General features: G+C 41.6%; 1 protein-coding gene across 5 annotated transcripts in view; it reads left to right on the top strand.

Moving 5' to 3' along the window:
- Positions 1 to 27,155, top strand: part of Ap2b1 (adaptor related protein complex 2 subunit beta 1) — a 125,075-nt gene that overhangs the window by 72,234 nt on the left and 25,686 nt on the right. For 4 of the 5 annotated variants that reach the window (XM_041665412.1, XM_041665411.1, XM_041665409.1 and 1 more), the window contains exons 15-18: positions 137 to 178; positions 983 to 1,129; positions 10,058 to 10,203; positions 11,824 to 11,953. In XM_041665412.1, the coding sequence (XP_041521346.1) occupies positions 137 to 178; positions 983 to 1,129; positions 10,058 to 10,203; positions 11,824 to 11,953 (465 nt within the window). The remainder of the gene's footprint in view (positions 1 to 136; positions 179 to 982; positions 1,130 to 10,057; positions 10,204 to 11,823; positions 11,954 to 27,155) is intronic. The other variant, XM_041665413.1, reaches the window with a different exon arrangement.

Genomic DNA, 27,155 nt, shown 5'->3' with positions numbered 1-27,155 from the left:
TAGGCTTTGGGAGACAAGTCAAATGGCATGTGTTTCCGATGACTTGGTAGAGCAATTTACAGAATCTATGTGGGCATCTAGTACTTAGCTAAATGAACTCTACCTCTCTCTCCTCTCTCTCCTTTCTCTCTTTCAGCTTGGCAGTGACCTTGGCGGGGGCATTGGAGGAAGTCCGGCAGTAAGTGCCATCTGTTTTTTTCACCATGGGAAGCTCTGCCCTGTTTGATTCTTTCCTGCACATGTTATGGGAGTAGCCACCCGCTCTCCAGCACTGCACACCACAAGCTTGGTCGCAGTGCATGAGGGCAGAGAGTGCAGGGTCACATGCCACATGTGGTCTAGGGACTTGTTTAGGGATTGATGCTGTGGTGCCTGTAGAAATAGATCTTTTTGTTTCTGACACTGAAGAGCTGAAGGAAATGGACCCTCCCATCTTGACTGCAGAATGCTTTTTATGCCCTGGTGTCCAGAAGGAACTGGAGAGAGTTCTGGATTCGTAGAGGCATTTTCCTCATAGATGAGTTCCTATGGGGTGTGAATATCATCTCCCTCAGGAGAGCTTCCTGCTGGATATTAACACTCAAATGGGAAGTAAGACTTGGCCCAACTCATGTAGAAATGAAACCGCTATTTAAGTTGGATGCTTCTCCTTCATTCTGTAGACATAAACTCCTCTTTCCTTAGAGTACCTGTAGGCCTTTTGCACAGAATCGTGGAAGCTAAAATTGGAAACAAACAAGACAAAATCTTGGATCACTGTGTTCTTGCATCCTACCTAGTACTGTGCCTTGACAAAGTTTCTAAAGTATGTTTACATTTATCATTGGTGAAAAAAAAGTAATTAAAACAATATGCTGAGTGGATTCTTACAAATATTGTAACTGCAGTGTTTTCTAATGGATTAACCAGTGCTGTTAAAATAAGTAACAGTTTAAGGACGATTACTCTATTCTTTCTCATCTCTTTCCCTTTTTCCCCAAAGGTAGGACAGTCCTTCATCCCATCATCGGTGCCTGCAACCTTCGCTCCTTCTCCCACTCCTGCTGTGGTCAGCAGCGGTTTGAATGACCTGTTTGAACTTTCTACGGGGATAGGCATGGCACCTGGTGGATACGTGGCTCCTAAAGCAGTAAGTACATAGAATGGGCAACACTTTTCTCAGTGGACAAAGCCTAGATTACTTCTAACAAGTGTTACTCCACTCACACGGGATGTAGCTCTTGTTCTGGAGGATCTATGAGGAACTTAACCATAGGAAACACCATTAGGCTTAAAATTGGAAATATTAAATACTCGAATTGGACCTCATGTTTAGAGATATCTAATTTGTCAGCATTAAGGTACATCACTTTACAGTGTATCAGCAAGCACACACAGTAGAGAATAGTGGCTTTTAAAAAAAAAAAACTTTGTTTTATTTTCCTTCCTTATTGGTACTATATATGGATTCTGGGGTACAATTCCTCAAATTTGATTTTCATAGGTGTTAGTATACCTCTTTTCTTTTGTGTCCCAAGCTCAAACTCAAGGTCTTTTGCATCAAGCTCCTAGATTTATATTGCTAGAATAGTATGCCACTGTTCTAGACAGAGAATGATCTACAGTAGCCATGCTTGTGGTTTCAAGTGAGTGAATTTATTAATAAGTATGTAGCGAGCAGAAGTGAAAGAACAGACAGCAGAGCATCTGCACATCAGGCACTTACTCTAGTAGAGGCAGGTTGAGTAGCCCTTATGGGAGAACCAGTAAAAAGACATCATCAGACGAGATGCTCACACCGCAGAATTGACTCAACTAGTGAGGCTGGAGCTCCTGGCGAGATCTCCAGGCAAGCAGAGAGGTTTCTCTAGATGAGTTACTAGCTTCTGGCTCCAAAGCAGGTACTTTTATTCCATGGTAGACATTAGTAGCTTCTGTTGGAAATAGTTTGCCTTCTTCTGTCCATTCTCAGAGATGCAATGTTTTAAATATCCTGAGCTATTTGCTGTTTTTCTCCTGTTAGAGGCAGGAGGCCAAACTGACCTAGGACAGGGAGTTTTGGGGGTCACTTGAGAGAAATGCTTGAGTCAGAGACAAGGCTGCCCTCACTTCCGGAGTCTACTTTTTACAATCATAATGCATACCAGCTTACCAGTATAGCCACTATATCCAGCTTCAGTGCTCTTCTTTCGAGTTCTTATTTAGCTGTGTGTTTTAGGACTCTTCCAGTCTCAGTCTTGCTTGATGTCACTCCGACATAAATGTAAAATGGGAAACTCTGTAAATGAAGTTTCAATTAGGCTCTTGAGAGACATGCTAGCCATCCAATCTGAGTTTAGTCTTTCTTTCTAAGGACCAGTATCCCTGATTTCTTTCTTTCCCCATCTTATTCTCCACAAAGAATCCTGCCATAGCAATGTACACTGGTTGTCTGCTGCAAGTCATTACTTGTGTATATACAGCCATTGTATAGCACAACTAAAAGTAGACTAGACAAATACACGGTGCACAGACATACATGTAGGCAAAATACTCACATACATAAAATAATAAAGTTATAAGTGTTTAAAATATCATTTTTTTTAAAAGTTACTATTGCCAAGTAGTGGTGACACACACCTTTAATCTCAGCACTTAAGCGGCAGAGGCAGGTGGATTTCTGAGTTCCAGGCTATCCAAGGCTACACAGTAAAACCCTGTCTGCTACACAGAAAAACCCTGTCTTGAAAAAGCGAATAGATAGATAGATACATACATACATACATACATACATACATAATAAAAGTTATTTATTTTTTTTGAGCTGTTCATTTTTTTTATTTAACTTTATTTTTTCCGTTTATTTATTTATTAAAGATTTCTGTCTCTTCCCCGCCACCGCCTCCCATTTCCCTCCCCCTCCCCCAATTAAGTCCCCCTCCCTCGTCAGCCCAAAGAGCTATCAGGGTTCCCTGCCCTGTGGGAAGTCCAAGGACCACCCACCTCCATCCAGGTCTAGTAAGGTGAGCATCCAAACTGCCTAGGCTCCCCCAAAGCCAGTACGTGCAGTAGGATCAAAAACCCATTGCCATTGTTCTTGAGTAGTTCTCAGTAGTCCTCATTGTCCGCTATGTTCAGCGAGTCCGGTTTTATCCCAGGTTTTTTCAGACCCAGGCCAGCTGGCCTTGGTGAGTTCCCGATAGAACATCCCCATTGTCTCAGTGTGTGGGTGTACCCCTCGCGGTCCTGAGTTCCATGCTTGTGCTCTCTCTCCTTCTACTCCTGATTTGGACCTTGAGATTTCTGTCCGGTGCTCCAATGTGGGTCTCTGTCTCTGTCTCCTTTCATCGCCTGGTGAAGGTTAATATTCAGGAGGGTGCCTATATGTTTTTCTTTGGGTTCTCCTTATTTAGCTTCTCTAGGATCACTAATTATAGGCTCAATGTCCTTTGTTTATGGCTAGAAACCAAATATGAGTGAGTACATCCAATTCCTCTTTTTGGGTCTGGCTTACGTCACTCAGGATAGTGTTTTCTATTTCCATCCATTTGTATTCAAAATTCAAAAAGTCCTTGTTTTTTACTGCTGAGTAGTACTCTAATATGTATACATTCCATACTTTCTTCATCCATTCTTCCATTGAAGGGCATCTAGGTTGTTTCCAGGTTCTGGCTATTACAAACAATGCTGCTATGAACATAGTAGAGCATATACTTTTGTTGTATGATAAGGCCTCTCTTGGGTATATTCCCAAGAGTGGTATTGCTGGATCCAGGGGTAGGTTAATCCCAAAATTTCCCGAGAAACTGCCACACTGCTTTCCAAAGTGGTTGCACAAGTTTGCATTCCCACCAGCAATGGGTGAGTGTACCCCTTTCTCCACAACCTCTCCAGCAAAGGCTATCATTGGTGTTTTTTATTTTAGCCATTCTGACAGGTGTAAGATGGTATCTTAAAGTTGTCTTGATTTGCATTTCCCTGATCGCTAAGGAAGTTGAGCATGACTTTAAGTGTGTTTTGGCCATTTGAACTTCTTCTGTTGAGAATTCTCTGTTCAGCTCAGTGCCCCATTTTATAATTGGGTTGATTAGCCTTTTATGGTCTAGTTTCTTGAGTTCTTTATATATTTTGGAGATCAGACCTTTGTCTGCTGCGGGGTTGGTGAAGATCTTCTCCCAGTTAGTGGGTTGCCTGTGTCTTAGTGACTGTGTCCTTTGCTTTACAGAAGCTTCTCAGTCTCAGGAGGTCCCATTTATTCAATGAGGCCTTAATGTCTGTGCTGCTGGGGTTATACGTAGGAAGTGGTCTCCTGTGCCCATGTGTTGTAGAGTACTTTCCACTTTCTCTTCTATCAGGTTCAGTGTGTTCAGGTTGATATTGAGGTCTTTGATCCATTTGGACTTGAGTTTTGTGCATGGTGATAGATATGGATCTATTTTCATTCTTCTACAGATTGACATCCAGTTTTGCCAGCACAATTTGTTGAAGATGTTCTCTTTTTTCCATTGTATACTTTTAGCTCCTTTATCGAAAATCAGGTGTTCATATGTTTGTGAGTTAATGTCAGGGTCTTCGATTCCATTGGTTGACTTCTCTGTTTTTATGCCAGTACCAAGCTGCTTTTAATACTGTAGCTCTGTAATAGAGTTTGAAGTCAGGGATGGTAATGCCTCCAGACGATCCTTTATTGTATAAGATTGTTTTGGCTATCCTGGGTTTTTTGTTTTTCCACATAAAGTTGATTATTGTCTTCTCCAGATCTGTGAAGAATTTTGATGGGAGTTTGATGGGGATTGCATTGAATCTATAGATTGCTTTTGGTAGAATTGCCATTTTTACTATGTTGATCCTCCCAATCCAAGAGCAGGGGAGATCCTTCCATTTTCTGGTGTCCGCTTCAATTTCTTTCTTCAAAGACTTAAAGTTCTTGTCATATAGATCTTTCACTTCCTTGGTCAGAGTTACCCCCAAGATATTTTATGTTATTTGTGGCTATCGTGAAAGGTGATGCTTCTCTGATTTCCCTCTCTGTTTCCTTATCCTTAGTGTATAGGAAGGCCACTGATTTTTTGGAGTTGATCTTGTATCCTGCCACATTACTAAAGGTGTTTATCAGCTGTAGGAGTTCTTTGGTAGAGTTTTTGGGGTCGCTTATGTATACTATCATATCATCTGCAAATAACGAAAGCTTAACTTCTTCCTTTCCAGTACAAATCCCCTTGATCCCCTTATGTTGTCTTATTGCTATTGCTAGAACTTCAAGCACTGTATTGAAGAGGTATGGAGAGAGTGGACATCCTTATCGTGTTCCTGATTTTAGTGGGATGGCTTTGAGTTTTTCTCCGTTTAATTTAATGTTAGCTGTCGACTTGCTGTTAATAGCTTTTATTATATTTACGTATGACCCTTGTATCCCTAGTCTCTCCAAGACCTTTATCATAAAAGGGTGCTGAATTTTATCGAATGCTTTTTCAGCATCTAATGAAATGATCATATGGTTTTTTTTCTTTCAGTTTATTTATATGGTGGATTACATTGATAGATTTGTGTATGTTGAACCAGCCCTTCATCTCTGGGATGAAGCCTACTTGATCATAATGGATAATTTTTCTAATGTGTTCTTGGATTCAATTTGCCAGTATTTTGTTGAGAATTTTTGCGTCGATATTCATGAGTGAGATAGGCCTGTAATTCTCTTTCTTGGTTGGGTCTTTGTGTGGTTTTGGTATCAGGGTAACTGTAGCTTCATAAAAGGAATTTGGCAATGACTCTTCTGTTTCTATATTGTGAAATACATTAAGGAGTATAGGTATTAGTTCTTCTTGGGAAGTTCTGGTAGAATTCTACAATGAAACCATCTGGTCCTGGGCTTTTTTTGGAAGGGAGATTTTTGATAACAGTTTCTAGTTCTTCGCGACTAACAGGTCTATTTAGATCGTTCACCTGGTCTTGGTTTAGCTTTGGTATATGGTACTTATCTAAAAAAATGTTCATTTCTTTTGTATTTTCCAGTTTTGTGGCATACAGGCTTTTGTAGTAAGATCTAATGATTCTCTAAATTTCCTCTGTGTCTGTGGTTATGTCCCCCTTTTCATTTCTGATCTTATTTATTTGCGTGTTCTCTCTCTGTTGTTTAATCAGTTTGGATAGGGGTTTGTCGATCTTGTTGATTTTCTCCAAGAACCAACTTTTTGTTTCATTGATTCTTTAGACTGTTTTCTGTGTTTCTATTTTGTTGATTTCCTCCCTCAGTTTGATTATTTCCAGTCTTCTGCTCCTCCTGGGAGCATCTGCTTCTTTTTTTTCTAAAGCTTTCAGGTGTGCTGTTAAGTCCCAATGTATGCTTTCTCTGTTTTCTTTAAGTGGGCACTTAGTGCTATGGACTTTCCTCTTAGCACTGCTTTCATAGTGTCCCATAGGTTTGAGTATGTTGTCTCTTTATTTTGATTAAATTCAAGGAAGACTTTAATTTCTTTCTTAAATTTTTCCTTGACCCAGGTGTGGTTCAGTAGTTGACTGTTCAGTTTCCATTAGTTTGTCGGCTTTCTGGGGGTAGCATTGTTGTTGCCTTCTAACTTTAATCCATGGTGATCTGATAAGACACAGGTGGACACTGATTTTTTTTTTTTTTTTGTATCTGTGGAGGTTTCCTTTGTTTCCGAATATGTGGTCAGTTTTCGAGAAGGTTCCATGAGCTGCAGAGAAGAAGGTATATTCTTTCCTATTTGGGTGGAATGTTCTATAGATGTCTGTTAAGTCCATTTGCTTCATTACCTCCAATAATTCTCTTAATTCTCTATTAGGTTTCTGTCTGATTGACCTGTCCCTTGGAGAGAGAGGTGTGTTGAAGTCTCCTACTACTAGTGTGTGTGGTTTGATGTCTGCCTTGAGTTCTAGTAATATTTCTTTTACATAAGTGGGTGCTTTTATATTAGGGGCGTAGATATTCAGGATTGAGACTTCATCCTGATGAATTTGTTCCTGTTATGAGTATAAAGTGTCCATCTCGATCTCTTCTGATTGATTTTAGTTTGAAGTCAGTTTTGTTAGAAATTAGTATGGCCACACTTGCTTTTTTCGTAGGACCATTTGCTTGAAACACCTTTTCCCAACTCTTTACTCTGAGTAGATGCCTGTCTTTGTGGTTAAGATGTGTTTCTTGCAAACAGCAGAATGTTGGATCCTGTTTTTGTATCCAATCTCTTAGCCTGTGCCTTTTTATAGGTGAATTGAGCCCATTAATATTAAGTGATATTAATGACCAGTGGTTGTTTACTCCGGTTATTCTTATTGTTTTTGGTAGTAGAGTTTGTGTGTCTCCCTTCTTTGAGTTGTGCTGGTGAAGGGTCGCTAGATGCCTTAGTTATTGTAGGCAGTGTTGGCAATGTTGGGTTCATTGGGTTGCGATTTTCCTTCTATTACTTTCTGTAGGTCTGGATTTGTGGCTACGTATTGTTTAAATTTGTTCTTATCCTGGAATGTCTTGATTTCTCCATGGATAGTGAACAGTAGCTTGGCTGGGTATAGTAGTTTGGGTTTCCATCCATGGTCTCTTAGCTTCTGAAGTACCTCTATCCAGGACCTTCTGGCTTTCATGGTTTCCATAGAGAAGTCAGGTGTAAGTCTGATCGGTTTACCTTTATAAGTTACTTGGCCTTTTTCCTTTGCAGCTCTTAATATTCTTTCTTTAACCTGCATATTTAGTGTTTTGATTATTATATGGCGAGGGGATGTTTTTCTTTGATCCAGTCTGTTTGGTGTTCTGTATGCTTCTTGAATATTCAAAGGAATATCTTTCTTTATGTTGGGAAAGTTTTCTTCCATAATTTTGTTAAAAATATTTTCTGGGCCTTTGAGCTGTGACTCTTCTTCTTCTATTCCTATTATTCTTAGGCTTGGTCTTTTTATTGTGTCCCATATTTCCTGAATGTTTTGTGATGAGAATTTGTTGGCTTTGCTGTTTTCTTTGATCAGTTCATTTATTTTTTTTCTATGGTGTCCTCAGAATCTGAGATTCTTTCTTCTATCTCTTGTATTCTATTGATTATGCTTGTTTCTGTAGGCTCTGCTTGTTGACCTAGATTTTCCATATCCAACTGGTCCTCCGTTTGTGTTTTCTTCCTTGCTTCCATTTCAGTTTTCAATTCTTGAACTGTTTCCATTACTTGTTTGATCATTTTTTTCTTGGTTTCCCAGGGTATCATGTACGTATTTACTCATTTCTTCAAACTTTTTGTTATACTTCTCATCCATTTCTATAAGGACGTTTTTCACATGTTGTTTAAGGGACTCTATTGCTTTCATAAAGTCAGTTTTTTCCACTTCTTCTGTGTTAGGGTGTTCAAGTCCTTCTGTTGTAAGATCATTGGGTTCTGGTGTTTTCATGTTGTTTTTGAGATTATTGGGTGAATTTTTGCCTTGGCGCCTGCCCATCTCCTCCTATCGATGCTATCTAATGGGTCTTTTAATACGGTTCAGGTTTCCCTGCTGGCCAGGGGCTCTTCTTACAAAATGCCCTCGCTCTGTTTCCTGGCTCCTGCCAGGGGCCACGATCCCTCTCACCCCTCAGAAGGGTCTTCAGGAACAGGACCCGGCTCCTCATTTGCCAGGGACCTCGCCAACCAAAGGCCTACCTCTTTGATTTAATTGTAGTGGGGAGATCTGCTCTCGGTGTTGCGCACTGGTCCCCACCGCCTGCGGCGGCCGCACATCATCCACCGCCGCGCTGGTCCCCAGCGTCCGCCTGCGCCGTCTGCCTCAATAAAAGTTATTTAATGTACTCATTATTAGTGTAAAAACTACACTTACGAATGACCAATTAAATAATTTACAGATGTAAAACAGAATATTGAGTCTTTTCTTGTCCCCATTTCTTTATATTATAGTCACTATTAACTTTGTATGCTTTCAAAACAGAAAGGGAAAACTATGCATATTCCTGTACATTGTATCCTTTGAAAATGCTAGCACCAGAGTTTGCTGCTTTACATCCTTTTACAATTGTCACATTCTGTTGAATGGCTGTATTCAGTAGATTGATAAATTAGCATATTAATTATTCTCCTGTTCATGAGCATTTATGTTACTGCCTGGTGCTTCCTTCATGCTTTGTTGTGATGTTGCAGAGAACATCTTTGTATTTCCTGGTATGCTTTTGTGAGAGTATTTATTATTTCACATTTTAAAGCAGATCTTCCCTATCTGCCCTCTGCTGAGGTGGTGTCAGATTACTGTCAACAAATCATAAAGAATACCAAGTCTCCCATATTCTACTTTACCCCGGGAATCAACTGGTGTTTATTTTTTCGGGGTTTCTGTTGGTTTTTTTGTTGTTGTTGTTGGGGTTTTGGTTTTTTTTTTTTTGGTTTTGTTTTTTCTAATTTTTGTAACCTTCTCATAAATGAAAATATGTTTATATTTTCTCTTTTTCATGTGGCTGGGTAAATTATAATTATTTCCAACCCATAAACTCTCTAGTTAGGATCATAACAGCTCATAAACTTTCTACCTTTTTTGAGTAGCATTAATCAGGATTATAGATTCTGGGGCCAAGGATACATAACCAATTATAAGGAGAAAAAAACATTTAAGTAACATCTGAGGCGTTAACTGTTTGTCAGAAATGGAAATAGATTTAAATATAACATAACATATGGTCCTTGCCCTTAATAGGGTGCTGGTAATGTTGGAAATGTCTTGAAAGATTACAGTCATGCTATTTTCATTAGAAGATTCAATTTCTTCCCTTTGAGTCTTTTTTTCAAGCCTAACAGAAGCATGGTACTCATCAGAATGGTTTTTACTTGTATAAGCGTTTGGCAGCAGAACTTAAAACAGTAAAATGACCAAGTTGAACAGAAGATAGAAAAAATGCCAATTGCTCATAGACTTTTACTTTAAATTGGCTCATAAGTAATTGAGCATGATCTCAAAATTTAAAAAAAAAAACTGCTTTATTCAAAGCCTTTCACACAAACTTCACATTTACTATCTAAAAATTGCCATAATTTCCTGAGGGGTTGGATTTCCCTTACATGTTGGGAAAGAAACATCATGGAGGTAAATCTTCCTTCCTGGGCTTTGTGCTGTGTTTCATCAGGTCTGGCTACCTGCAGTAAAGGCTAAAGGCTTAGAGATCTCGGGCACGTTCACTCATCGCCAAGGCCACATCTATATGGAAATGAACTTCACCAACAAAGCTCTGCAGCACATGACGGACTTTGCCATCCAGTTCAACAAGAATAGGTAAGATGTGCACGTCCTAGGTTTGCTGTTGAAGAGTCAAGTGCCTGCTGAATATAGTTCTTTAAAGAAAAAACATAGTGCAAAAAAAATGGTAATGTAAAACTGTCCAATGTCCTTAGCCATCAGGGAAAAAGTAGATTAAAACCATTTTTGAGAGTCTGTCTCATCCAGTCAGAATGGCTATCACGAAAATGACAAGTACTGGCAAAGAAAGGGTACCTACCCTTCATCAGTGCTACTGGGAGTAGACACCCATCCATCTGCAACAACAACAAAAAGAAGTGTTACCTTTCTACTGACAATTGGGTTATTAAGCTAGTGACATGACATTGATTTTCATATTTTGCTTTACAAAGTGAATATTCCTTGTAATCCTCCTGTCCTAGCCTCCCATGTGCTAGGTTACTCACAGAGGAGATTCGTGAATCTTTTTCTGAAAAGATTATGTATGGAAAAAAATATATAAAGAGATACTTATCCAATCTGTCCCTCCAAGAGAACATGGCTCACTGAATCAACTAAGCAAAGCTCATGTCGGGCTCACAGGGACTAAAGTGGCAAACATGGGGCCTGCATGGGTCTGCACCAGGTCCTCTGTGTATATGTTATGGCTGTTATTAGCTTGGTGGTTTTGTGAGACTTGTAACAGTAGGAATAGGGGTGTCTCTGACTCTCACCTGCTCTTGGGACTCTTCTATTGAGTTGCCTTGGCCAACCTCCATATAAGGACTTTTGTCTTGTCTTACTGTATCTTATTTTGTTGTGTTTGGCTGTTGTCCCTTGGAGGCCTTTTGAAGGGAAATGGGGGTGGGAGGTGAATCTGGGGGAGAGGGAAAGTTTTGGGGAGCTAGGAGGAGTGGAGAGAAGGAAACTCTGGTTGGAATATATTATATGAGAGAAAAATCTATTTTCAGTTTAAAAAAAAAGCTGTCCCTCCAGCAACATGATACACAAAAGAAATCTTTCAGAATAAGCATCAGCAATAGTTCCTGCCCATGAACATTATTTCTCTTTTCTTTTTATTATTTTTATTTATTTCTTTATTTTTAAATTACATTTTTCATTTCTTTTACATACCAACTGCAGTTTCTCCTTCCTCTTCTCTTCCTGTTCCTCCACCTCCATCTATCCCCCCCCACCCCCCCATCTACTACTTCTCCATTCAGAAAGGGGCTGGCCTCCCATGGGAGTCAACAAAACATGGCATATCAAGTTGAGGCAGGACCAAATTCCTCCCCCTGTATCAAGGCTGAGTGAGGCATCCCAGCCTGGGGAATAGGTTCCCAAAAACCAGCTCATACACCAGGGACAGGTTCTGATACCACCACTGCTAGGGGCCTCACAAACAGACCAAGCTACACAGTTGTCACCCGCATGCAGTGGGCCTAGGTTGGTCCCATGCAGGCTCCCTAGCTGTCAGTCCAGAGTCGTGAGCTCCCACTAGCTCAGGTCAGCTGTCTTTCTAATCCATGTAATGGAAATAGTCAGAAAGTATGAATATAGGCAGTGTTAGAGCAGGTCAGCAGAGCTTTTATTTAGTTGTCTTGACTAAGCTATGGAAACCTACAGGTGTCTGACCTCTCCTCTTGACTGATGTCCGAGTGTTCCTCCTCTCTCTAGTTTTGGTGTCATCCCGAGCACACCCTTGGCCATCCATACTCCACTGATGCCAAACCAGAGCATTGATGTCTCTCTGCCTCTCAACACCTTGGGCCCAGTCATGAAGATGGAACCTCTAAATAACTTACAGGTCAGAGTTTTCCTTTACTCACAGTTTATTAATATCTTGCTGATTTTCCTTTATGTGTAAAATGATCTATCTACAGTTGCTCATTCGCCATTGCTATAATAAAATACCCATGTACAGAGGAGTATTTAGCTTACAGTTCAGCAGGTGTAAGAACATGGTGTCAACATTTAATCTGGCGAGGGCACTTTGACTTCCTTTTATCCTACACAGAATTGTGGTAGATGACATGTGACAGGGCAAAGTGACAGGGCAACTGTGAAAGTGAAGGAGAAGCAGAGGCAGTGATTTTTTAAAATGAAATCTTACTCTTTCAAAACCTAGACAAGCTCTCACAAGAGCTACTGGAATGTTTAAAAGGGCTAGCATTCCCAGTGCCCTCACCCCAGGCCATTCCCTGTCTCAACTCCAGCATGCTAAAGATCCATCCTTCCAAAAGGAAACCTCCAAGGAAAAACCTCTTTCCTTATGATAAAGTTGGTAACAAGATAGTTTAAAGTAACACTTTGGTGAAGAGTTTTTTATTTTGTTTTAATAAACAAAAACAAGTTATGCTTAGAGTTAACATTTTGAAGTGTTTTTTGAGAGTCTCATTTATCCTAACTTGGCTGAGAATAACTTTGAACTTCTGATTCTCCAGGTTCTACCTCCTCTAAGTGTAGGATTATAGGCAGTTAGCACTATGCCTGATATAAAATTTCCAACTCAAGAAACCGGACACATGCACACATGCATTAACAGTTAAGAGCACTGTCTCCATTTAATAGAGAACTAAGTTCCACTCCCTGCACCCACGTGCAACTCATAGCTGTCTGTAACTCCAAATCCAGGGGATCTGACACCCTCTTCTGGCCTCTGTAGGCATTGCACACACATGGTACACATAGATGAATACAGGCAAATACTCATACACATGAAAGTAATGTCTTTTTTTAAAGAAGACTCCTGGGGGCTGGAGAAATGGTTCAGCCGTTAAGAACACTGCTCTTTCAGAGGACCTGAGTTCAATTCCTAGTACCCACATGGCAGCTAACAATTGTCTGAACTCCAAGATCTGACACCCTCACACATACATGCAGGCAAACACCAATGCAAATAAAATAAAAATAAATTATTTAAAAACAGAAGACTCCCACCTGAAGGGAAAATATGTTGATAATTAGCTTACACTTGGTCAGTGGAAAGGAGAAAAGGAAGAAGATGCGCTGTGGCAGACTTAAGACTTAGTGAAGGATATCCCTGCCTGGAAATTGAAAAGACAGAATATTTGAATGAGACTAAAATATATTTAACATGTTGAAAAAAAAATTTATTAACCATGCACGTTCCAGTCCAGACAGGTGGATCACATTGCTTGGTGTTCTAGAAATACCCATGTAGGATGTGACTACTATTGATAAAACAAGCTATTATGTTGCACTTCAAACTAAACATTCTTCAGTAGTGGGACACCAGCACAATTGTCTGCCGGTTCTCTGACTACCTTGTTGCCACAGTGGCTGATTGTTGCTTTTCTTAGCACTGAGTAAGAATTTTTTTAGAGTAGACAAGTGAGTCAGAATGTAATTTGGCTGAGACTAGAAGAAGAAAACTAAAGTTACTCCGCAGATAGAATTGGCTGTTACTACGAGGAAAGTAATGTGTTAAGGGCGTTTCCAGCTCACAGTCTCCAGTAACTAACCCAGATATGCATCTGTTCTCTTTTCTTGGAGGCTAACCTCCCATTGGCCCATTATGCCCCAAGCATGATGTCTAGGACAGTCGGCATGCATGCACGAATGCTCCCCTTCAGAAGTAGGATGGAAGAATATTTGGGTCACAGAAACTAGGGCAAGTGTTTGGTTCCTAAAAGAAAACAAAGGAATTGTTAATTCACTTTCCTATTTGCATTTCGAATTTACTGAATCCCTGATAGGAACTCTCCTAAAAGACGGTGGATCTTATTTAGTAAGTTATGTTTCACATACCTGCTGTTATAAAAAGCAGTCTGTAAAAGGCCTGTCACTTGCCTAGCAAACACAACCCACCGCACCCCCAATTCCATCTCTAGTCAACTACTGATTCTCCAAGTTTTCCTCATGGGCTCTTTTCTCTCAGGGATAGCATAATTGTGACTCTTATTAATTGTCACTTGTCAGTGGTAAAGATAAAACCTTGAAGAGAAAAGCTTTCATCCCCTCTGAACACTATATCCTTGTCTGCTGGGAGACGAGGCGAATAGAAAGCTGGAGCGAGTGAGGGACTGTAGAGTTTAGCTTCCATTCTGCTCTTGTCCTGATGTGAACAAGAAGAGTTAAATTTAACTTCAGACTAGACCAAGTAGCCCAAACTTACTATAGTACTGTCAAAAAAGTTTTTCATTAAAATGTTCAATAAGGGCTAGAGAGATGGCTCAGTGGCACTGACTGCTCTTCCAGAGGACCTAGGTTCAATTCCCAGCACCTACATGGCAGCTCACAACTGTCTGTCACTCCAGTTCCAGGGGATCTGACACACTCACACAGATGCACATAAAATGAATCTAAATAAATTGTTTTTAAAAAATAAATAAATAGCCGGGCGATGGTGGCGCACGCCTTTAATCCCAGCACTCGGGAGGCAGAGGCAGGCGGATCTCTGTGAGTTCGAGACCAGCCTGGTCTACAGAGCTAGTTCCAGGACAGGCTCCAAAGCCACAGAGAAACCCTGTCTTGAAAATCCCCCCAAAAATAAATAAATAAATAAATAAATAAATAAATAAATAAATAAATAAAATGTTCAATAAGCTACTATTTGTTATAGTATGAAATAGTTTAAGTTTAAAAATACATCATTTCTTCTCCTGTATTTGTGCGTGGTGTGTATAATTTGCATACATGTGTGCGTGTGGATATGGAAGCCAGTGGTTGGCATCCACCTTGTATTTTGAGATGGGATTCACTTGGAGCTTTTTGATTCAGCTGGTCTGGTTGTCTGATGAGCTCCGGCTATCTACTTTCTTTGCTTCCAAAGTGTTTGATTTACAAACACATGCCACCATAGGTTGCTTTCTTTCTTTTTTTTTTTTTTTATTGAGAAAAGGAGAAAAAAAAAAAAAAACAAGTTTCCACCTCCTCCCAGCCTCCCATTTCCCTCCCCCTCCTCCCCCCCTACGCCCCCTCCTCCCACCCTTCTCCCCCTACCCCCACTCCTTTCCCCCTCCCTCTCCAGTCCAAAGAGCAGTCAGGGTTTTCTGCCCTGTGGTAAGACCTAGGACCTCCCACCTCCGTCCATATCTAGACAGAGACCCACACTGGAGCACTAGACTGAGCTCCCAAAGTCCCAATGAGGAGCAGAAGGAGGGAGAACATGAGCAAAGAAGTCGGGACCACGAGGGATGCACCCACCCACTGAGACAGTGGAGCTGATCTATTGAGAGCTCACCAAGACCAGCTGGACTGTGACTGAAAAAGCATGGGATAAAACTGGACTCTCTGAACATGGCGAACTATGAGGGCTGATGAGACGCAAAGGACAATGGCACGGGGGTTTGACCCTACGTAATGTGATGGCTTTGTGGGAGCCCAGCCAGTTTGGATGTTCACCCTCCTAGACATAGGTTGCTTTCTTATGTGGCTACTAAGGATCAAACTCAGATGCTCAGACCTATACACCAGGTCTTTACCAACTGAGCCGTCTCCCAGGCCTGCTGTTCCTCTATGTGTGTGTAGATCAGGGGTCAACCCCTGGTGTCATTTTCCTCAGGAGAACACTTTGTTTTAGGACACAGTCTTTCATTGGTCCAGAGCTCATGAAGCAGGCTAAGCTAGGAGACCAGCGAGCCCTAGGGATCTGCCTGTCTTTGCCTGTCTTCCCACTGCTGGTATTGAAAGCATTTTACCCTATGCATGTTTGTGTTTTAATGGTTTCTGGTCATCAAAACCAGGTCCTCATGCTTGCAAAGTAAGTTCTATACTGACTGAGCTGTCTCCCCAGCCTCAATTACTCCTAAAAGTAGAAAGTCAACCATTGTGCCACAGATACAGGATGAATCTCTGGTTGAGATCTGAACCTGGAATCATTTTACTGCCATTCCAGGGCTGGCTGAAAGGCTTTTGTGAGGTTGAGGATATAATTCAGTGGTAGAGTTCTTGCCTACTGTGTGTAAAACTCCAGGTTTGCTCCACAACAAGTCTCTCTCTCTCTCTCTCTCTCTCTCTCTCTCTCTCTCTCACACACACACACAAGGCTTCTAAATCCAGAATAGCATACAAAGTAAAATTTGCCCCACTGCAGAATTCTTTTGAGTTTATTTATATCAGATAATTATATCCTTAAAAAAGAAAAGATTATTCCCTCTATTTAAATGAAACAAAAACCTTAACAAGTCTCTAAGTAATTTTTCTCTAAATATGTTTAATTGACTCCAGTGTCATTGTTTCCATTCTTCATGTGTTAGTTGCTTAGGAATATTTTCTCAGTATACTCACTGGCAAGTAACTGCTTCTTCAAGTCAGAGCCTGAACAGAGACAATGGAGTTGTGACATGCCTTAGAGTTCCCATGGCTACATGGCTTCCTTTTTCGTGATGCTGTGCATGAGAAAATTGATAGCGTCATTCTTTCAGGATACTTTTTAGCAGGGTTATGTAAGTATCACTTAAAGAATCATTTGGGTTGGACGTGGTGTCTCTAACTAACCTCAGCAGCAGTATGGGTTAGGCAAAAGATTTGCAGCAAGTATAAGGCTGGCCTGGGCTACATAGTGAGCTTCAGATTAGCTGAATAAATAACTTAAGCTAAAGTGTGAGAATCCGTCTCTGAAAAATAAAAACTGATTCTACAGGGAAAACTCAGATCCCAGCCTTCTTTCCCCAGTGTGACCCCAGTTCTCCATAAAAGCAACCTCTTTTGCCTCTTCTAGTTGATCCTTTTGCTATTTGCTTCTGTAAATGAAACATTGTCTACTGGAACTTCTGGGTTTTAAGAGTTCCTCTCTGCCTTGCTGTTATCATCTGCATGCTTAATTCCCACATTCCATCTTCCTGGTCACCTTGAAATTTGTTTCAGTCAGTGCTTTCTGTTGTTAAAATGCAGTCATGTTGAACCATATAATAAGCTGTGATTTTTTTCCCCACCAAAGTTCTTAGAAATCAAAAATTTATGTCTTCTTTTATGTTCTTAAGCACAATTCAGTCCAAAGTGTTATGGATGGAGTTGATATTCTCCACCATGGTCTTGTCAGCTTACCTTTCTTGAAGTCTCTTCGGAAGTTTTAAAGCCTGTCTCCGTGCAGACTGCTGATGTCCCCTGACACCATGCAGCACCACCCTCATCTCCTCCACAGGCTCTCCGCATTTTAGTTTCATTTTCTTGGTTTATTTTTTTTCATTTTGATAAAACAGATCTTCTTGAGACTAGAGAAATAAATTTTTGGAGACACCATTTTTTTTAATGTATATGGGTATTTTTTCCTGAGTGTGTATCTGTGTGCCATGTGTGTGGTGCCTCTGAAGGCCAGAAGAGGTTGTTGGATATACTAGAATTTCAGACAGTTTTGAGTCACTATATGGGTGCTGGGAATTGAACCCAGGGCCTCTGGAAGAACAGCCAGTGCTCTTAACCGCTGAGCCATTTCTCCTGCCCTAAGGTTTCACCTGTTGTCTTCACACTTGTTTAACACTTTTTGTATCAATTCTAGGTTAAGAATCATTTTCTCTCTACTCTGAAGTCTTTATAGTTCTTCATCCTGTTCTATACCCTGTACTTCACCAATGAAGTCTTATATAGGTTCCCCATCCTTTCCAGACTACTCCATTTTTCTAAAGCAAACCCCAGACATTGGTATCATTCCTTCTGTGTGAATTTTGTCATATGTCTTCAAAAAAAAAAAATTCTTTAAAAAAAAAAAAAGAACCACATTAGGGTGATAGGGCTAGGAAAACGGCTTAGTGGGCAAAGAAAGCATGAGGACCTGGGCGTGACAACAAGTACCAGTAATTCCAGTGATGGGAGGTGATGCTGGCAATACAGTCTAGCCAATCAGTGAGAGAGCCTGTATTAAAAAATAAGTTGGAACCAGGCAGAGTGATTTGATCTTTAATCTGAGCATTCAGGAAACAGAGGCAGGTGGAGCTCAAGGCTAACCTGTTCTTCATAAGAGAGTGCCAGATCAGCCAGGACTATATAGTGAGACCCTGTCTAAAAAAATTTGGAACATGTCATAGTTACATTCTCACTGCCATGACAAAATATATTGACAAACACAAACTTTGACTCATAGTTTCTGAAGGATATAGCCCACCATGTTGGGAAGGACATGGCAGCAGGCAGGAGCTGACTTACATCGGAAAGCAGCGTGAACAGGAAATGAGGAGGGGCCATACATAGAGTCTCAAGGTTCAGTCCTAATAGCCCACTTCTTCCAGCAAGACTCCACCTCCTAAAAGTTCCACAGCTTTCCCACAGTTGCACCAGCAGCTGGGAATATTTAATATTCAAACCACCACAACAGTTATTAAGGAGGACACCCAACATCAGTATCTGGCCCACACGCACACACACACACACACACACACACACACCTACAATAATTATTCTCATATCTTCAAAATATTACCAAGAATTTCTTGACAGCCAAGTATCCATTTAATGTGCAAATTCCTAATTTGTCTTAGTGTCCTAACTGTTTTGTCTTCCATTTCTGGGACTCAGACGCAGAGCCTTGTACATATTAGGTGACCATTCTACCACTGAGCTGCATCCATAGCCCCTTGTTTTGGTTTTACTGTTGCTATTTATTTAAATTGGGAAAATTTATTATGAAGGGTATTTGCTATCTTTGTAAGCTTCTGCCGTATTGTTCGTTGTGTTTGGGAGGTGGCAGTGTTGGTGATCAAGCTGAGGAACTTGTGACATACTAAGGCAGTGTTGTACAGTGAAGCTATAGCCTCAATCCTCTTTAGTTGTACTGCTTAATATATTAGTCATTAGCCTGCATATGATGTAGATGCAAGTTTCTATCCCACCTGGTCCCGCTGCCAAAAAGCCCTCAGTTTACAGTGTGGTTATATAAATTAAAATTAAGTAAACATCTCTAATCCTCTACTCTAGATTGGGTAGTGCAGAGAGCTCTTCTTTGTAGCCTACCTGTTGTAGGAGAGCCACTTGTTTGTTCCCGGCTGCCCAGCCCTGAAATAACCACACAGAAACTATATTATTTGTAATACTGTTTGGCCAATAGCTTAAGCATATTTCTGGCTAACTCTTATATCCTAAACTAACCCATCTCCATTAATCTGTGTATCCATTTCCAGTCTTCTCTTTTAAATGGCCCTACCCCACCATACAAGTCCAAAATGCTAACCATTTAAGGATTTAATTCCTAACTGTCTAAGGATTCTATGGTTTTATTGCCCAATCTGTGTGCTTTTTCTTAAGATGTTATTGCTCTTAAGTTTTCACTTCCTTTATGGATTTATGACTAAAATGTTTTATTCTTCTTTAGTTATAGCAGAATTTATGTATTTCAGCCAACTTCTAACTCTGTGTAGCTGGAGATTACCTTGAACATCTGAGTTTACAGGCTTATGCCACCACTTGCTGTTTATGTGGTGCTGGGAACTGAACCCAGGGCTTTGTGAATTTGAGCCAAGCACTCTACCAATTTAACCATAGCCTCAGCCTTAAATGTGATTTATATTTCTGTCTTTGCTTAGAAGACTGATTATACCTTCTTAAAAATTCTTTTTTGAGCCAGCAAAATGGTTCATCCAGTAAAGGTCCTTGAAACAAGACAAACCTAAGTTAGATCCCTGGAACCCACATAATAGAAGGCGAGAACAAATTCTTGCAAGTGTCCTCCGACCTCCACATATGTACCCTGTGGCACATGCACATAAATTAACACACACGCATGAGGACGTTTTGTTTTTGTTTTGTTTTGTTTCCTTGTATGCCTGTTTGAGGGTGTCAGATCACTTGGAGTTGGATTATAGACAGTTGGGAGCTGACATGTGGGTGCTGGCATTTGAACCCAGGTTCTCTGAAAGAGTAGCCAGTGCTCTTGACCCCTGAATTATCTCTCCAGCCCCAGACTCTTATTAAAATCATACCCATTTTTAGCATAATTATAAATTATAAGTGAATAATAGAAAATGAAATCCATTGGAGACTTCTAGTTTGTTACATGGTTGGAAACAGCTTTAACTATATGATCTTTAGAGAATGTTGAATTTTCAGTACAAAACAGGTAATTTCTTTCCAGTCCCCCTGTTCTCATTATCCTAAAATCTTTACACAAAGTTTGAATGTACATTATAGGTTCAAGTTAAAGAGAATGCTGGGATTTTCCTGAGCTGGACTGGTCTATTTTAGAGTCTCGTTCACATTTACTTATAATACTCTCTCGTGTTTTTCTCTAGTGATACATCTTATAAGATATAAAATTTTTTGCCTTTAAAAGTGTAGGTTATTCAAGCTTCATAATATGAAAACCATTAGTTTTTTAGAAATAAAAATTGAGGGCTTGGGGCTGGAAAGATGGCTCAGCGGTTACGAGGTTAAGAGCACTGACTGCTCTTCCAGAGGTCCTGAGTTCAATTCCCAGCAACCACATGGTGGCTCTCAGCCATCTATAATGAGATCTGGTGCCCTCTTCTGGCATGCAGACATACCTGGAAGGAATGTTGTATACATAATAAATAAATAAATCTTTAAAAAAAATTGAGGACTTGGAGTAAAGCATGGTTGTATAACTCTTCCTATCATGTTTAAGACCTGGGATTAAATTCTCACCACCTAAAAACAAAGAAAAACAAAAACAAAATATACACATAGAACAAGTAGAAAAGAGATGCTCTGCAAAGCCCCCGAGCATGCACGTGTAAAGGCTTCTGTCCTGGGGCTCGGGCTGTATCTCCGTGGCAGAGCTCTTGTCTAACATGCCCAAGACCCCAGGTTCCGTTCTTAGTGAGAATAGAAAATCCTGCACTTGCGAGGATAGCTTTTGTTTACTCTTTTTCTGTTTGAATTTGATAGAATTCACACTACACTGGCAGTGGTAGGGGTTTGAGTATTTGCAGGAATACTATCAGTGTTTATTATCCTAAAATCCTCTCTGTCTTCATAAAATTCCATTCCATAAGAAAGATAGTTATTTGAAATGAAAATGTCTTCCTTTAGTATCTCTGTAGGCAAACCAACTGTGGATTTTACAGAAGTTTCTTTCGGAATCAAAGTATGCAGAGTGAAAATCAGTCATGGTGGAATATAATGAAAATGTGCTGAATCTGAATTCATTTTCCCTTTTATTTATGTTCTTGTATTATTTTGAGATAATTTTCCCTATGTTGCACAGTCTAGTCTTCAGCTCACAATCCTACTGAGCATCCTGAGTAACTGGAGTTACAGGTGTCCACCACACCTGGCTTTGCTTTCCCTTTTGTTCCATTTCAGGAAAGCCTGGTTTAAGGGAAAGCATTGTTGTAGTTGTCAGTCTTACTATTTTAAGAGAAAAACAAAAAACAAACAGACAAAAAAAAAAAAAACAGACGTGGGGTTACTGGTGAATATTGTTAGGAGTCTATTATAGTTTAGAAACTAAGAAAAATATTGACCAATATTCTTGAAAGGTGTATGAATGAACAGTGGTCCTTGGCTTAGAAGTGACCTTTGTTTCCAGTAACCACTGAAAGAATTGGAAAGTAAATACTCAGAATCTATTGTTTTGCTGACAGTTTCTGTCCCTTCTGTATATGATGCTTCCCTGGAGGACTGCCTAGAGATAGTGTCGGTGCTCAGTGACCTGTCCTCTTCAACATCTCAACAGCCACATGTCTTCCTTTTGTCCACGTAATTGATAACAAACCAGACAGTACATAGGCACAGCTGTGACTCTAGCTATTTCCAATTTGCAGCTAACCTGAAGTTCTTATGCTGCTACTAGTGCTTCTACAGCCTACTAGTCTAGGATTTGGGGTGTTACTTTAACTAATATAGTCCTGCCTTCATAATCTTAGAACATACTACAGTTTCTATTAAATGTGTTATTAAATGTGTTTTTACATGATTTACTTAGTGTATACATGTTTGGTGTGAGGGTGGGTCTCTGTGACCTTCACAGCCAGCAGAGTAACCAAGCTGCGGGAGGCAAGAACACGGTTCGGTTCAACATGTCTCAGTAGCCAGTGTTGCTTCAGACTTTGGAAATCTGACCGAGTCTTTTATTTTAGACATTCTTAAGCACAGTACAATTTGGCGAAAACTTTGCTTGTGATAATTAATTAACTCAATCCCATGTGCAAAATGAGGCATATATAAATTTTGAGTCAACTAAGTAAACTAAATAAAGATTGGACGGGCCTACATCAAAACTCTTTGTAAAGCACGTCTGACACTTCCATAAAGATAGGTTCTATAGACTGACCAGGAGGACCAAGCTCCTGATGAGGGATGGGGGAGGATCCGGTATGGTTCTATAGACTGACCAGGAGGACCAAGCTCCTGATGAGGGATGGGGGAAGATCCGGTATGGTTCTACAGACTGACCAGGAGGACCAAGCTCCTGATGAGGATGGGGGAGGATCCGGTATGGTTACATAACTAGAGGAAAGGTCACCAGGCTATTAACCGTGTCTGCTCCCAGCCTTCTGGGTAGGTAACAGGTTATATATGCATCCTCTCATTTGCAGGAACAACCCTGTGTGTTTGACCGTCCAGGTTCCCCTGGTGCCTCAGTGCCTTCTGCAGTGCGAGTGCGCACAAGGGGAGGGGGCAGTCAGAAAACAGCTTGCACAAGTTGATTATCTCATTTTACCATGTGGGTCCTGGAAATTTAACTCAGGTTGTGTCTGGCTTGGTGGCAGGTGCCCTTACTCACTGAGCTATCGGTGGCAGGTGCCCTTACTCACTGAGCTATCTGCTAGCTACTATTTTAAAGTTGAACAGCAGTGGGAGGTGTAGCCTAATGGTAGAACTCTTGCCCAGCATGTATGAAGCCCCTGGGTTCTATTCCTTGAACCTCAAAAAAAAAAAAGAAAGAAAAAGAAAAGAAGAAATGAAAGTTTAATAATAAGTTCTCACAGCAGGCTGCAGCCGGTAAGTTTCCTTCCTCTATCCGTGAGTATTGATGCTATGATGTGACAGCTGCAGTCTCTCCCGGTCCTGGCAAGGTAGATATATATAGCTGTCATTGAAAGGGAAGAGTTATGACTGTGGGCGGGGACGGGGGGTGTTTGTTGTATAGGATTTGCAGAATTGCTTAAGGTAAGAATTTAGCATTGGGAAGCCTGGCGAGATGGCTCAGTGGTTAAGAGCACTTGCTGCTCTTGCAGAAGACATGGATTGAATTCCCAGCACCCACATGAGGGCTCACAACAGTCTATACCCCAGTTTCAGGAGAGCTGATGCCATCTGGCTTCCTTGGACACCAGGCACCCAAATGGTATACATACATACATACATACATGCAGGTAAGACACTCACACACAATCTCCTTCCAGGCTGCTTAGCTCCTTGCCCTGGAAAAGACCTACAGCTCCCAGTCCCCCTTCCCAGGAGCAGGGCCTGAGGAGGACCTGTACCCAGCTAGCTCCACCAAGGCGGGAGAGGTGCTGGACAAGGTCCACATAAGCAAACATGGGGTCCCCATGTGTCTCCCCACCAGGGCACCTGAGTGCCCCTTCTCAGGGCTCAGCCTGACCACGGCCACAGCCTGCCCGATGCTGTCCCTGGTGTTCAGAGCTCTCCTGGCTCCCTTATGTTACCCTGAGCTATAGCCACACTCAGAGGTCCCTTACCTTCCTCTGCCCCCAAGGACAGGGGGTTGTGTGTGCCTACCTTCAGAAAAGGAGCCAGTGCTGCCTTGGCCTTCCTCTGGGCATTTGAGAGGGGCTGAGGAGGGCACTGGGTGGGCCTGCAGTGCTCCAGGCCTGGGACTGTTTCTAGCCATGAGCTACTATGCTATACGGGTTCCCATTTTCTCTGTGGCCCTGCTGGACAGGGAGATGGGGGGATTGGCTTTGGGGACCAGGCCACCCTGCCCCACATTCTGCTCAGGTGTCTCCAGGTCTCCTGGCTTAAAACCCCTTGGTCAAGAGTGTCAAGTTTAGTTTAAGCTTTTTTTTTTTTTTTTAAGAAATAGTTTGACTTGCTTCCCTGTTCTCGAAGAGTTCTTAAATATTGGGGTCTGGTGGGTGGGGGCTTGGGATACCCACTGCCCAATACCCTCTTCCCCAGTCTCATAGGATCATCACAGTGGGAGAGGTTTCCTTCAGTCCTGCCTGCCTCTGGACACATTCCAAAGGCCTCCTGAAGTGGGGGGGGGGGGCTCCTGGGCACCCCAGTTCTCACCCATCAGTGTGATTCAGCTGTTGGGCACCCAAGGACTAGCCCCTGCAGGGCTGTCATTTCCTTGGTCTTCTCTGTGTCCAACCTGGAGGACACCTCAGATCCCTTAACTGTGAGACGATCCATGGCTTGGCCACCAACCATGCTAGATTCTATAAGATGAGACTTGTTTTAGAGCGCGGTGTGCAAGCATTTTCAGCTCCGTCCTGCCAGCTGGAAAGACCACCACAGACTCCTTTCGCACCGACTGTCAACGCCAGGATTTTGTATTCTGTTTTATAAGGACTTAATAGAAGTCAAAAAAATCAAAAAATCAAAAAAAAAAAACCAAACCCACTCACACACATAGAATAAAAATAATATCCTTTTTTTTTTAGTTATCATGTGGAGAACTGACCTGTCTCTGCCTGTTAAATAATTGGTGGCTATTTTTGGCACCGATACTATATAAAGGAATTCTATTGAAGGCTAACTAACTAGAGTAAGAAAAAAGTGAGGGTTTGTAATAATGGTGTTTAGATAGCCACTGGGTTGATCAGCATAGTATCACAGGTTAGTCATATTTTGACAGAAAGAGGTCGCATCTACACTATAAGTTCCTGTTGGGCTTTTTGCCGTAAAACTTTTTTTTAAAATGAGTACAGTGGGGCTGGCTATATAGATCATTGGAGCACAAGGCCCTGGGCTTAATCCTCAACACCACAGGGGTGTGGAGGGATGCTACCTGGAACAAGAGCAGAGCCATGTATCTTGACATCATTTTCTCTTGACCCTTGAAGTTCCTTGTAAGGCATGAAGCTCATAGAAATGAACCTGCTGTGGCGAAAGTTCTGTGCAGAAACCCTTTGAGCTTACATTCCCAGACAGAAAGAATGGTGCATTTTCTAAGCTGAGAAGCTGAAGTCCTAGCGGGACCTTACATGTCCTAACCATGTCCTTCTCTCTTCGTACCTCATTGACCCCATCTGTCCTTCCTCTCCTTTCTCTGCTGTAGGGCTGGCAGTAGGTCCTCTACTACCTTGAACCCTTTAGATTGGCCATTTCTCCTCTGGAGTGTGCCCTCCCAATGACTTATTTAGTTCTTTCAGGCCTCTGTGTAGCAAGCTTTCTAGTTGTACTATCTTTGGACCACCAACCTGCAAATAATGACCTGGAGACTTAGTAATTGTGAAAGCTTGGCCTTAGTTTGGCTTTTTCCCAACTAGCTTTTATAACTTAATTAATCTACATTCTACCATGTGTCTCTTCTAAGTATGGCACAACCGACTTGCTCCCCGTCTGCTGGTGAAGTCATAAACGCCTCTCTTCTTCCCAGCTTTCTCTCCTAGGAAATCCTACCTGTTCTCTCCTGCCTAGCTATTGGTCATTCAGCTCTTCAGTAAACCAATCACAGTGACACAGCTTCACGCAGTGTACACAAATATTCGGCAACACCTCTGCTAAAACAGAATCTTTTAAGTAAGGTCTCACTCCACTCTTTTTTCTTCCGATGCTACTTGCCACATTTTAAATACATTTTCACCCGTACTTCCTTCCCCACTCTGACAAGAGCAAACTGTTGAAAAGTAGTAGTTATTGCCCCCCCTTCCTAATCCCTCAGTGCCTAGAATAGTACCAAACAACACGATAAGTGGATAGTTTACTGTTTGTTATTGGATAAGCCTATTTTTCCATTTATAAACATCAGATTCCTCTAACTCTTCTTTTTAACTCATTTTATATACCAACCATAGTTCCCCCTCACTCCCCTCCTCCCTCTCCCCCATCTCACCTTTCCTCCCACCCCCATCCACTCCTCAGAGAGAGTAAAACCTCCTATGGGAAGTCAAGTAAGCCTGGCATATCAAGTTGAGGCAGGGCCAAGTCCCTCCCCACTTCAACAAGGCTGAACAAGGCATCCCACCATAGGGAATGGGCTCCAAAAAGCCAATTTATGCATCACAAATAAATCCTGGTCTCACTGCCAGGGTCCCACAAATAGACCCAAGTCACAATTGTCACCTACATTCCGAGGGCCTGATTCGGCCCCATGCAGGCTCCCCAGCTGTCATTCCAGAGTCCATGAGCTCCTACTAGCTTGGACCAGCTGTCTCTGTGGGTCCTCATCATGATCTTGCCCCAACACCCACTCCCTCCCCCCCCACACACACACACTGGTATAATCCTTCCTTTCCCTCTCTTTGACTGGACTCCAGAAGCTCTTCATCTGCTCCTGTCAGTTCCTGGATGAGGGTTCTATTATGACAATTAGGGTAGTCACCAATCTGATTACACGAGAAGGCCGGTTCAGGCACCCTCTCCACTCTTGCTAGGAGTCTTAGCTGGGGTCATCCTTGTGGATTCTTTGGAATTTTCCTAGCACCAGGTTTCCCCCTAATATAATGGTTCCCTCTGTCAAGATATCTTTTTCATTTCTCTCCCTCTCCATCCCTCCCCCAACTCAACCATCCTGTGAATTCAACCGTCCTGTTCTCATCCTCCTTCCCCTCCCCTCTTCCCTCACCTCCAGTTTACCCAGGAGATCTTATCTATTTTCCCTTCCTAGGGTACCCTGCATGTCTCTCTTAGGGTCCTCCTTGTTAGCTAGCTTCTCTGGGGCTGTGGATTATAGCCTGTTTATCCTTTGCTTTACTTCTGGTATCCATTTATGAGTGAGCACATACCATATTTGTCTTTCTGGGTCTGAGTTACCTCACTCAGGATGATTTTTTTCTAGTCCCATCCATTTGCCTGCAGATTTCTTGGTGTCATTGATTTTTACCTCTGAGCAATACTCCATTGTATAAATGTTCCACATTTTTATCTTTTCTTCAGTTGAGGAGCATCTAGGTTGTTTCCGGGCTCTGGCTATTATTATGAGTATTACTGCTGTGAACATAGTTGAGCAAGTATCCTTGTGG

Source organism: Microtus oregoni, unplaced genomic scaffold, assembly GCF_018167655.1.
Source record: "Microtus oregoni isolate MIOR12 unplaced genomic scaffold, Mior012 000015F_ref0000493, whole genome shotgun sequence".
In the NCBI taxonomy this organism is placed as follows: Eukaryota; Metazoa; Chordata; class Mammalia; order Rodentia; family Cricetidae; genus Microtus; species Microtus oregoni.
The sequence above is the reverse complement of the archived record's forward strand: the minus strand, read 5'-3'. Positions and strand labels throughout refer to the sequence as shown.